Source organism: Phyllopteryx taeniolatus, chromosome 7, assembly GCF_024500385.1.
Source record: "Phyllopteryx taeniolatus isolate TA_2022b chromosome 7, UOR_Ptae_1.2, whole genome shotgun sequence".
NCBI classification, from domain to species: domain Eukaryota; kingdom Metazoa; phylum Chordata; class Actinopteri; order Syngnathiformes; family Syngnathidae; genus Phyllopteryx; species Phyllopteryx taeniolatus.
In genome coordinates this window covers 9,196,278-9,208,921 of record NC_084508.1, presented here as the reverse complement: position 1 = coordinate 9,208,921, position 12,644 = coordinate 9,196,278, and the positions used below count along the sequence as shown (strand labels likewise).

The 12,644-nt window shown below is 42.5% G+C and overlaps 1 protein-coding gene across 10 annotated transcripts; it reads right to left on the bottom strand.

The window, feature by feature from the left end:
- Nucleotides 1–2,562: 2,562 nt before the first annotated feature.
- Nucleotides 2,563–12,619, bottom strand: vamp4 (vesicle-associated membrane protein 4). 10 transcript variants are annotated; one of them, XM_061779092.1, is made up of 9 exons: nt 12,467–12,615; nt 10,853–10,974; nt 8,725–8,832; nt 7,517–7,563; nt 6,632–6,686; nt 5,645–5,745; nt 4,693–4,772; nt 4,557–4,608; nt 2,563–3,540 (listed from the first exon to the last, which is right to left on the bottom strand). In XM_061779092.1, exons 3-9 carry the CDS (start codon nt 8,757–8,759, stop codon nt 3,515–3,517), a joined length of 396 nt encoding a protein of 131 aa, XP_061635076.1. In that variant the 5' UTR covers nt 8,760–8,832; nt 10,853–10,974; nt 12,467–12,615; the 3' UTR covers nt 2,563–3,514. The 10 variants fall into 10 exon arrangements, with proteins under 10 accessions (XP_061635076.1, XP_061635071.1, XP_061635069.1 ...); XM_061779087.1 differs by having other exon boundaries at nt 6,636–6,686; nt 12,482–12,615; XM_061779085.1 differs by having other exon boundaries at nt 6,636–6,686; nt 12,467–12,614.
- Nucleotides 12,620–12,644: the final 25 nt, after the last annotated feature.

Genomic DNA, 12,644 nt, shown 5'->3' with positions numbered 1-12,644 from the left:
ACCATTGTAATTATGGGGAGCTGTGTGTTGAATTTGGAGGAGACAAAACTAATTTATCCCATTTTGAAATAAGGGTTTAACAGCGTATAGTGTGTGTATCAATAACTGTGTTTAATACAACACGAGGCACACACTCAATGTTGGCTGACAGCTCGGTTTTTCCGCCGCTCGCTCTTCCATCTCCCCCCAAGCTGAATCGCTGGCTCACTTTTAGCTAGCGTCATGCGATAGCTATGGTGATCCTGTTTATTTTCAGATGAGCATCACGATGAAAGATTCGCTCCAGAGATGCGCAAGCCAGCCTTCGACAAACGCAGGCGGGCCTCCTCGTCTTCAACTTCACATCCTGCGATTTTGTTTGGGTTACGAAAGCCGGGGTAAGCACATCGGGGCATATTCTCCTGTATGCTTAAATCAAAAATGCCAAAAAGCAGTCAGGGCTGACGATCGTCACTGTTAAACCAGTTTAATATTTCAAGCGGGGTACACACATTCTGACAGGGGGGCCAAATTTGCACATTCTTGTAATCAATGTCAGCATCAGCCCAACTTTCGGATTTCTCTACGATTATCCTGTGGTGTGGGGTGTGTTAAAGAGTAATTTTGTTCGGAAAACGGTCAGGGCCGACAATCATAAAAAGTTCAATCCATTCAATATTTACGATCACAAATCCTTAGGTGTACACCACAAAAATTAAGAGCAGTAAGCACATACACAACGATTTTCTTTCCGAGGCATGTGTGGGGAGGGTCGTCACGTTTTGAAAAATCGGTTAAAAGACAAAAAAAAGTATGCGTTGTAACGGAAAATTTCACAGGCTTCAGTGTTTTCGTACCTTGATTGGTTGAATTACAATACACAATAAGTGACTCCAGTCTGTCTGCTCAAAAACAATAGCGAAAGGTGGAAGGTATAGCAAGGTAGAAAAAATAATAATCCCGCTTTAAGACCCCCTCTTGGCAAAATCTTTGAGATGCTGCACGTATGCATGTCGAATTGTTAAGACCTCTTTGCAAGGATATCAAATTGTTTAAAGGTATTCTCTATCAGAAGAGGATATTGTTGTACAAAGCATTAGCTCTCTACTGGCTCCTCTTAGCCATGTGACCACTTCTCAAATACTCCATTGGAAATACACACAGAAAAAAAAAGTCCCATTAAACCAACAGGAAGTAAAAAGGGGAGAAAACGTGGAGGTGGAGCACGCATAACTTCAGACGTTATGGTAATAATTTCTCCAAGATGCTGCTGCATGTCTGTGTGATTTTCTCCCCCATTCATTTCGGACTTTGTCACTAATGTTAGACTGAACCGGAGAGAGGGCCTCATTTATCCTTAAGGTGTTTGATGGGTTTCTTCCACAAAAATCCCAGACAGAAACGGGCCTTCCCGAAAGCATTTCCCTCAAAAGTTGGAAGCTTAGCCTTGCAAACATGAAGAATTAAGATTCAAAAAGGGGGGGGGGGTCTAGTCCAACTCATTATTGATGAATAGCTGCAGGGTTAAGTGTTTAACCATGCTTGTTTTCACAAATCTTATCCAAACATCTTTCATTGGAGATTTGTTGTCTTTACTCCCAGCTACAGAGCCGCCCATATCATTTCTCCGGGTACACTGTGTGTGTGTGTGTGTGTGTGTGTGTGTGTGTGTGTTACTAATAGCGCTTGGCACACACTTCTTGCGAGTTTGATTTCCTTTCATGTGACTCACATAACCACTGCTATGCCCGGAATCTGAAGTCATCACAAACGCAGAACCAAAACATGCTGTGCTGCCAATGTGGGAGGATTTTTATTTAAAAAAAAAAAAAAAAAAAAAACCCTTTTCACAGAGACAGTCATAGTATGATGGCATTTTGTGTGCTTCTTCAATCAAACTTTTTTTTTTTTTTTTTTTAAACAGGCGTGTGATTGGGTGGATGTTTTTAACAGTCCCGCTTCCCTCTTTTTAAAATGTCAAAACCATCACCCCCGGGTGGGTGTGCCACAGAGTCGGCCTGAGTGAAATAGAAGACCCTTGTAGAACAATAATAAGGTCTGAGAATTCTGTTTTAACTGCTACCAGCCCAATAAAATTGTAAAAGGGAGGAAGTAAAAGACAGCTGAGGACGTCCCCTCGTAGCTTTTATTTTTCAACATGTGAATTCACTGAAAAACACCACATTCTGCCAACATGTGTATTTTAGTGAAAAAATGTACATATTTTTGGAGTTTAGTTGAATTCCTGGCATCTTACAAAAATAATAAATGACCCCAAAATGAAGCGAAAGGCCTAACTTGTTTGTTTTTTTTTTGTTTATGAGGAGGAATGCGGGTTCCAGAGAGGAGCAAGTGTGGGTTAGTTTTTGTTGTATTGTTTTTGTTTGGGATAACGAGATGAAATACGTTAATCTGAGCTCCCTCCATCCCCATTTCAAACTGAAGGTTGTTTTGTTGTTGTTGGTTGATATTGTTTTGTAAAAAAAAAAATAATAATAATAATTACAAAATGAAGCATTTCCTCTTCTTCATCTCCCATCAACTCTATCACGGTCCTCCAACCCGATCAAACCGGAGAACGGGTCTTTAAAAGCACTTTATTTCAGATGGAGGGGAGGGTAGGAATAATAAGGATTGGAATGCTTGTGTTACAGAATCAATATGTACAGCTTGTAAAAAAAATTAAAGAACATTAAATAACAATAGGTAGTTAAGTCCAGATCATTTCACAGTTTTAAGAACGACCTCTGGAATGCGAAGATGAACTGTCCCCCTCACCTTCATACAACACAAGTGTCACGTTCAGCGGAACCAAAAAAATAGAGAGAGAGAGAGAAGCACTACAGGACCAAACCGAACCAGAGGAGTGGGTCGGGCTTGACCACATCGGCCCAGAGACATTCATGACATGGAGGTTTTGGTTTTGACCCTTTCACTGGCGGCTAGGATGATGATGAAGGACTTTGATGTTTGGGGGTTTACTCCCAAACCATAGTGCCCGTTAAGACCATAGTTTCAAAAAGAAAAAGAAAAAAAGCGCTGTAGTGTTTTGATTCAGTTCTGTACACACACTTTCCCTTTTTGACTTCCATTGTTGTTGGTACTCATCCACTTGAGGCAATACACACTTCCAGTCCAGTGATTGGTGGACAGAGAACAGTCACTTCCATGATGGACACTAAAGTCTTCTTGTAGTCAAGAGTATGAAGAAGAAGAAGAAGAAGAGCAAATGTCCTCCATTGTGGTTTCCTGTATGGTCTTCCTCTCCTTGGTTAAATAGATTGGCAGGTTACACGATAATGTCACACACTGAACTGTACTACTTGGCGTGAAGACAGACGCGTCCAATTAGACCGACTCTACGCTTTCTAAAACTCCGAAGCAGGCATGAAGGCGGCCAACCTTAGTGATGATCGCTGAAGGAGGAGGGGGGGGTCGTCCGGCGCCCGCCCCCCCCAACTGGATAGGAGGACCGTGGGAAGAGATGCCGAGGAAGGATGGAGGGTGGCCCCGTCGCCCTCCTCCTCCTCGGACACTAGCGATACCGCAGAATCACTGGAACTGAGAGGGACGAGAGAGACGAAGACCTAAAATGTGGCTTCAATCAACGGTGACACAGTGGAGCAGCGAGCAGTTCTAATGTGCTCGTTGAGCAGTTTGTACATATCATTATGTACACAGATGCAGTTAGGGCGATGATTTTGAGGGGAGCAACTTGAAAGGTGGGTTAGGCGCTGCCTTGCTCAAGGCTAGCTCAGTCTGTGAAGACTTGGCGGGCTGTGGGGGATGGACAGAAACTAACGCAGGGGTCGGCCTAGTATGGAAAATAAGTTTTTTCTCATTCATTCATTTTCTCATTCATTTACCTCACTGAACAATTTGAACAACTGATGTATTGGAAATAATAAAACTGTACAGTGAAAATATACATTCATTTAAGACTTGCAATTACAATGTATTCATTTATCAAATTAAATGAATTGAATTATTGTAAATAATAAGATTCAAACAAAATTCAAAAAAATATGAATTGGGTAATTATAAATTACACAGAATTAAATACAGTATTTTACATTGTCTTCTTACTTTTTCAATAGCAATTAAAAAATACAGATGTGTGTGTGTTACAAAGTTTGTTTTTTCTTTATGTTTGTGTAGATTCTCAGTCCTGGTAATTTCTTGTTTTCCCAAACATGTTCAAAAATGACTGAGGCAGTTACGCTAAAAAGGTGGCTGGTCGGTTCATTTTTAAAAATCAATGAGCACAAACGTTTGTCCACCCTTGGTGGCACCGAAGCCCCAAATGCTCAGCCACAACATAATTCCGTAGCCGCCCTCAGTAAACCAAGAAATGGGCATAGATGACTACAATTTATCTCACTGGGCATGCTCAAGTTGTTTTGTTGTTACTGTAGGATAAGCTATAGCCCTATCCCTAAACCTATACGGTCTACAAGTGTTTGGTGGTTCCAATTTAAATTCCGATTGCATCGCTGCCGTAAACTAGGACCCTCTGGTATGTAAAAGTAGTGATGAGATTCAAACCAGGGGAGGTTACGTGTACCTAAGATACTCACCGATGATAATGAGCAGGAGACCCACCACGACCAGAGCGATGATCATCTTCATCTGCGGATGACAAAGCACACCAGCTTGGTGACACTCATTACCAGTGACCAGGACGCACGGGTGAAATGGGACCCCAAAACACACCTTCATGTTCCGCCATAACATCCTCCTGTGCAGATGTTTGGCTCGGCTGCTGAAGGCGGACGCGTTGTCCGATAGGCTCTCTGGCAAAATGAAAAAGGCACATGAGGACACGTGAGGAGAAATTTTAGGAGAAGCTGTGTATCGCGTTTGCATGGACGAGGGCTCACGTGACTCAGACTGAACGCCTATTACGCAAGGTTCCAGAACACATGAAAAGTTGCCAATTTATACACAACAGAACAAAAACACATTAGCTGCCTACTACTTAACACTGTGGCATGTCCTCCTGCTCGCCCGTCGCCTGGATACCGCTGTTGTTAATGTACCGTTTACTAGCGTGCAAACACTGTGTTTCCCTCGCCTCATCCAAGGCCGGACCTCCCCTGTGAGCCTTTGTCTGCTGCCTCTTGTGCAGACGCTTCTCAACCCAGAGGAATGTAACAAAATCCATCTACTAAGGCCGCACCTGCAACGGGCGCCCGAGGTGGGGACACTCATGTAATCAGCGTGCAAAATGTGTTCCATATGCTTGTTGTCGGCTGCTCAGATACAACAACTGCGTGAATGCCAAGTGACTGGCAACGACCAAACATCTTCAGCCTGATGTTGAGCACACGCACACACTAGATCGATACGCACGTGTGAAAGACGCTCGTGTTATTTCCACGTTCACATGCAAGCACCCGACACGCACAATTTCTTACTATACAATGAACCTCTGCTATATTGCAGATTTTTAAGCAATCTTTTTTTCATGGGTTTTTACAGTATACAGGCAAGTCCAAATTTAGGAATTTACAAAGGGCTTGCTCATTTGGGGTCGTTGTCTGTATTGATACATGTGGAATCTAGATACATTTTCTGGTATATTAATTCTTAAACTGTAATTCAAATGTGCCTTTAAATAAAAGCAGCAAGCCTTGTTTGCGCACGTGTACCACTGAAGACTCACCCGACTTGTCCTGCAGGTCGTCGAGGCGCTCGCCCCTCTCGATCACCTTGGAGATGTTCTCCTGCATCACGTCGATCACTTCGTCCACCTGCGACTGCACGCTGCGCACCACCGAAGACAACCGAGAGTCATCAACATAAAACAGTGTGAAACGCCCTAACGAATGCTTGTGCGTAGCATCTTGACATGGTCGCGCTGTAACCCTTTCTGTAACAGATATTTGAACACAAACGTGGAGCAACACATGTAGACAACATAACAGTACCTCAGAGCATATATTCTTTATCCTCTGCAAAGAACGACTGCTGAGGAGTTGTGATGTCTCATGTATGTCTAGATTATACTGCCCCCAGGTGGCCAAGGCGCACACACCAGGAGCAGCAGCATGACGACAATTCATTGAAGAATGACGTAGCTAGCTAGTCATTTGGGGGCTCACGACAAACATAGTCACTCGCCGCCGTATGTCATTTAGACCTCTTTGTCCTGCTTTCTGTTACAATCTGTTACAATGATCTGACAGCTAAAGTTAGCCTATTAATATTTACCACCAAAGATTTTTTTTATCTTCAACTAAAAAGTTTGAATTTCAGAAAATTATACATAAAGTCCTTAATTAAGATCCTTCTTGATGATTATCAAATAAGTGAGTAAGTTTAATTGGGCCCACATCATTAAGGCTTACCAGCTTCCCTCCCAGTGACGAGGACTGGCTAAGTGCAGCTAAAGGTTTAGCCACATAAACACGTGATGTTGTGGCTCGATTTTTTTATACTGTTTAGCCACATTGGCTAAGAGATTTCATGACCCAGGGCCAACCCTGAACAACGTGCATGTTAACCTGCCTCTGCTACGCAATGCGATAACTACTTGCAAGACCCCGGTAAACACAACAAGCCACTTATGTAACACACAGACGCGACTGATTGCGTGCGAAAGCTTGGACCTCTGGCTCGGCGTCGTGGGGAGGAATGCATTTGGACTTACTTACTGTTTGAATTTATCATTCGGGCCTCCCAATCGGGGTCCCGTCGGGCCGCGCCTGCAGAACAGACAGACATCGAGTCAGTAACAATACAGAGCACCGTGGTAAATGCTAAAAAACGTATACACTGTATACAGGGTGGGCCAAAAGTAGGTAGACGTACACTTAAAATGTGTTCACCTTTATGAAAGTAAAGTTTCATTTCGAAAATTCAAAGTAGGGTTTCTATCATGGCTTGAGGTTTCAAATTGTTGGTTTTGTGTTTTGATGCGTTGTGTGTGCGTGTGTTGACCTGGTGAAGGCCCCAAAAGCGGCGATGCGCTGCTTCAGTCCCTCCTTTATCAGTCTTTGCTTCCTGCTTTCATCCATTCTATCCTTCCTCAATTTCATACATCCTTGTTTCCTTGCATCCTTGCTCCCTTTTCATACATCATTTCCTTCCATACTTTACTACCTTTCCCTACCACACTTTCTCATTCCACTCAATGTTGTTGTTAATATGCTTACAGTACTCTCTGAACAACCAGCTTCTTTAGCAACGACCTTTTGTGGCTTATCCTCCTCGTTGACTGAGTCTCCTCGATGACCTTGAGTTTCCAATATTGAACATTTTCACAATATTCTAATTGTCTGAGACACTGAATTTTGGGTTTTCATTATCAGTCATTTATAATCCAAATTACGAGAAACAAAGGCTTGAAATACTTCATCCATCCATCTATTTTCTGAAGCGCTTATCGATGTGTAATGTTCATTTTCTTAAATGACTGTCAAAAACATTGAACTTTTTCAAAATCTTCTAATTTTTTTTTTTAGATGCACCTGTAAGATCATTTAAAATGATATCCCTACTTTTGGTCCAACTTGTATTTGCAGACAAAACTCACAGAAAAAAGTCTTCTTCCTCATCTGAGTCTTCCTCCAGCAGGTTCCTCTGCGAACACAAAACAGTCAGATAACAAAAAGGTACAATGCTCCTCGTAATTACTGGAAATGAAATTAGCGCTTATGTTTTAAAAACAGCTCAGTGTGATTATATGGAGTTAAACTCCAAGCCCAATAAGAGTATTGAGTGAATACCTTCATCTTTGTAAAGGCAAATATTTTTGTATTGGAGGTGCACCTCATGTTGTGGTGGGGGAGTTGAAAAAGATTTACTATGATGGTGAGTGGCTACTAGTCTGCTTGCTGTCTCCACCTGAGCCAACATCAAAAGCACCGAGCCCTGATCCAACGTGTGAGCGTGGATCTAGAGGAGCAGACTAGAGTCTAAAAGCAGCAGCGACACCAAACACCGACGCTATTCATGGAGAATCAGCGAGGACAGGTGCATTCAATTCCTCACAGGAGGAGAATGGGTCCGGTGCGGTTCGCTTTCCAATTGGACGGCGGCGTGGCGGAAAATCCCTGTTGCCGGGAGAAACGGCGCCTCCCTACATTGTTTAAACACGCCGCATGCATCACGGGATGTTCCGTGAGATTAGGACTACATTTCCTACTGGTACTGTGGAATCACGGAGACTAAAGGATGGCGACCGTCATCTAAATCTGATGAAGTATCCACAACACACCAAAACAAGAGTTGACGGGATGGTGGGTGTTGTGAGGCTCGATCTTGGCGAAGACAACTGCACGTGCAAGACACTGTAGGCTTAATATTGTAAACTAAACTGAAATTAACTTCCCTATTACGGAAAAGTGCTATATAAAAAGGATGGATTGATAAACTGCATTTTTCAAGTCATCCTGTTTTGACATGTCAACAAAAGGGAAGTTCTTCTTCTACTTACACTCGTCGACGTGACTTAGCTTGTTATTTGAAGCTAGAATTACAAGTGGTTGCTACGGGATTGTCGATGCCGCGTACTTCCTTCCGTGCTATCTTGACAACAACGCCGTGACTTTTATTTCTAAATATAGGTCGTGATCTTTTAGTCAGCCTGCTGAGTGCATCAATAAAAACCTACGCACATGCACACACAATCTCACAGCCAGAAACCTACACACACACACACAATCTTAGAGATACACACAAACACACAATCTCAAACACATACTATCGCAGATAGACAGACAGACACACTCTCTTCCTCACCCTCTCGCTGCGAACTGATCCCGTGACCTCATCATCGTTGAGATGTCGCTTAAACTTGGGGGGCATGTTGTCGTCAAGCTGCTGCTGCTCCTCCCGATCGGGCTCCCTCTGCAGGGGGGGGGGGGGGGGCGCAGCAAAAGGGCCATCAGGAGAATTGCCACAGGAAAGGTTGAAGGACACTTTATTAGGTACACCTCCACAATCTAATGATGTTTAATACACAGAACAACGTTCAACAGCTCAGAATCAACCAATCTGCTTATATTGGGGACATATTATGGGAAAATGTCTTTTTAAAAAAAAAAAACAGCAGTACAGTGATGTCTTGAGATACAAGTGACCTGATTGGGTTTTTCGAGACACGAGCAGTCGATCGGACGATTTTTCGCTTTGACTTGCAAGCGCAAACTTGAGATATGAGCGCTGTAGGGTGGCAGGTGACTCAACTCACTTCACAACAAGCAGCAGTTTGGCATATATAATTAGTACATTATCCTCCAAAAAGTGATTTAAAGCCGTTTGCCACTCTCAGCTGAAGGTTACTGTCAAAACCAACATCAAACAAAAGAGAATTTTTACGTGGTGTATTCAAAGCAACCCCATAGCCTCCACTACCTGAATGCTTGAATACAATGGGAAATTCCATAAAGGCACCCGGTCTAACAATTAGCATCTATGCGGTGGTGTTACCCTTCAAGCCATTGGTTCTCAACTGTTTTGAACCTGGGCCCCGCAATTTACTATTGTCACCAAGTCGCGACCTACTTTTACTTAAGTTAAGAACAATAAACAACATATATTGTTCAAAAATAGTTTTTGAAAAGGTACATCACATTTTTAAATGTAACTACTAATGATTGCATGTTCAAAGTCCATTCCAAGGCAACTGATTAAGAAACAGAGGAGGAACATGACAACTATGTACAAATAATAATATCTTGACACTGATCTCGTTTTTAGGAAAATGCAACATCAACAGTTTGTCTTTTTTTTTTTTAGGAAATGGAGGAAACAAAGCAAAGCAAGTGTACATTTTAGCAGTCTGTATTAGTATTCTATAAAAACAGCAATGGCAATTTTCATGTGAGAGGCCTTTTAAATACGGCTGGAAGTTGCATTTACAACCCATGTAAGTTTCTGACGCACTCATGTCATAATAATGTTATTTTCAAACCATGCCTGTCAAAATGTTATTTTCAAAATCAAAGGCAAGTCCGGGATGCACGTTAATATTCCACTTCTCCTACGCTCTACGCCATGATATTACCCGAATTTGTATGCAAGTCGGAACGCGCCTTGGTCTTTCTCTAACCTATGGTAGCGCAGTACTAAAGTTGTAATTACAGTAAATACTTTGATGAAAAACACAAAAATATAAAACAATGCAATGAAAAACAGTAAATATGGCACAAACTGAGCGTGCCTTCTTGTACCAAGTGAAAATGTATTTTAACGCCATCTGTAACCTAGAATGTCGGTACCATTCTGTCCGTGACCCAGTTCTGGGTCCCGACCCACCCGTTGAGAAACACTGCTTTAAGCAACTGCTATCTGAACACAACCAGTGCAGCAACACATGAAGACATGACAGACATATACAGTATTCTTTATCTTCTGCGAAGAACTAATACTACTGCCGTACTGAGAAGTAATCTGTATGTCGGTATTATACTGCCCCCAGGTGGCCAAGGCGCACACACCAGAAGGAGCAGTATAATTGAAGGCGAAAGGGTGATAAAATCAGTTTAAATCTGTTTAAGTGTATTTGTCTCCTTACTATTTGTCTTTATAAATTATAATATCGTGTTATTTATCTCATTAAAAACATAACAAAATTACGTGGGTTTTTTTTAGGGGGGGCGCTAGGCTGGAACATAACAGCATTTGCATTCATTACAATGGGGAAAGATGATCCGAGATACCAGTGTTTTGAGTTACAAGTGTGATCAAGGAAGGAATTAACCTTACCTCAAGGCACCACTGTACATAGTTCATCCCTTGTGTATTTTGACCGCCAGATATCATTTGTAAAGTCTACTGTTTGAAATTGTGTCGATAAAAAAAGGCTCCTTTAAAAGTGTCACATAACCACCCCACCCCCACTTCTCTGAGCAACCATAAGTTATACCATTGAGTCCGGTTCAGTTTAGAAACGGTTACTTTCTCCGCGTCCGATTCTGGCACCGCAACTGGAAACCTTTCAGGCCTTTCAGTGCGAGGACGTTTCCGGTAAACACACAAGCAAAGCGGCTATGGCGAGGAAACAGAGAAGAGAGAAAGGGGAACAGAAATCTAGTATGTTAGACACATAGAAAGGAAACATAAAAATATAGTTAGCAGATAGAGAAACATGAAAAATCCTTTAAACGGTCGAGGTTCCCCAAATGCCCAGCTCAAGACCCAAATTAGTCAATAGTAATGGGCGACCCAATAAAAAAAAAGACCCGGTCATGGGTGAGAGCAAAGGCTAAATGACTAAAATCAGCAAGCAAATTAATAATTTACGCACTACTTTAATACGGGGTGGGCCAAACGTTGGTACAAATCCACAAGGGAGAAAGGTAGTTTCAAACAAAAGGGGGGATGCAAATTAAAAGGAAGGAAAAGTAAAGAAAGGCAGAGCGGAAGATAGGACGTCAGCAAGGAAAGAAAAAAGCTGATCTGAATGAAAGGACATAAGGAAGGTAGAAAATCAAAGGGAGGAAGGCTGTAAGGACACATGACTAAAAAGTGAAGGAAGAAAACGAGGTCAGGAAAGAAAAAAAGCAGAATCGGGACAAAGGCTGTAAAGGTCAAAAATTAAGAAGCTGAAGTGGGGGGGGGGGGGGGAGGGAGAAGGTAGAAAAGCAGGTTTACCCAATGGATGGGAGGATGTATGAACACCTGGTGTGGCAGAACAAAGGAAAGAAGGGACGAAATGAAGGCGTTTAAGCAGAGGAAAGACGGACGTACGGATGCATGAATAAAAAGTGGGTCTGATGGATAGGAAGGAAAGCCGGAAGAAAAGAAGGAAGGAATAAAGAGGTAGAAAAGTACATTTAAGCAACAGCGGGAAGGATGTTAAGGATGCATGAATAAAAAGCGGGTCTGAGGGAAGGAGGTGTGAAGGAAGAAAGGATGGAAGGTGTAAGGAAGGAGGGGAATGAGGTAAGAAAGGAAGGAGAGCAGAATAGCAGAAAATCAGGTTAAAGTGAAGGAATAATGCACGAATTAAAATCATGTCAGAGGGCAAGAAAGGAGAAGTCTTAAGGAGAAGGAAGGCAGGATAAGAGGTCGGAAATTAAGACAACAAAGTAAGGCTGTAAGGACGTTTGGCTAAAAAGTAACCCTAAGGAAGGAAGTCAGGAAAACACCTGTAAATATACAAACGCTTTTTTTTCCCGATTTGTTTTTTTTGGGGGGGGGGGGGCACTGTCCCTACTTTGGCCCACCCTGACAAACCTACCTGTCGCACTCCTTTGTAAAATAGAAATGTCACAATTAATCCCAACATAGGCCTGCGTTGTTTCAAACGTACTTTACAGTACAGTGACAGTACAACAGTTCCTCACCCGTTTAGTCACAAAGCAAACGCTTTATGGCATCATTATTTTTAAAAAAAACAAAAACATTACAGATTAAGAAGCTGTGTCACTGCTCTTTAACATGTCGTAGCCTCCATGCTAAGCTACGGATGCTAATGGCACCGGCGCCCGCCTCGGTTAGAAAAAGAAGCGAACTTCGGCGTGGGAGGACGACTCACGCTTTAAGATGTCACCTTTGAGTGATGTTTCATCGAATGATATCAAAGAAGAGGACCATTGTGGATGTTAGCCGAGCTTCCGTCGCGACTGCTGCTACTGCTTCGTGATAGCTCGACACAGATCAGCTGACCAGGAAGTCAAGCAGGAAAGCCGCACCCACCTTCCACAGAATTTCTT

Excerpts from the sequence above, each read along its gene's own strand:
- vamp4 (XM_061779084.1), bottom strand. Across the intron at positions 6,687-7,516 it reads GAGGAAGAAGACTTTTTTCT|GCGCGGCCCGACGGGACCCC; the intron begins GTGAGTTTTGTC and ends TCTGTTCTGCAG. Across the intron at positions 3,541-4,556 it reads TCTCCTGCTCATTATCATCG|TTCCAGTGATTCTGCGGTAT; the intron begins GTGAGTATCTTA and ends CGTCCCTCTCAG.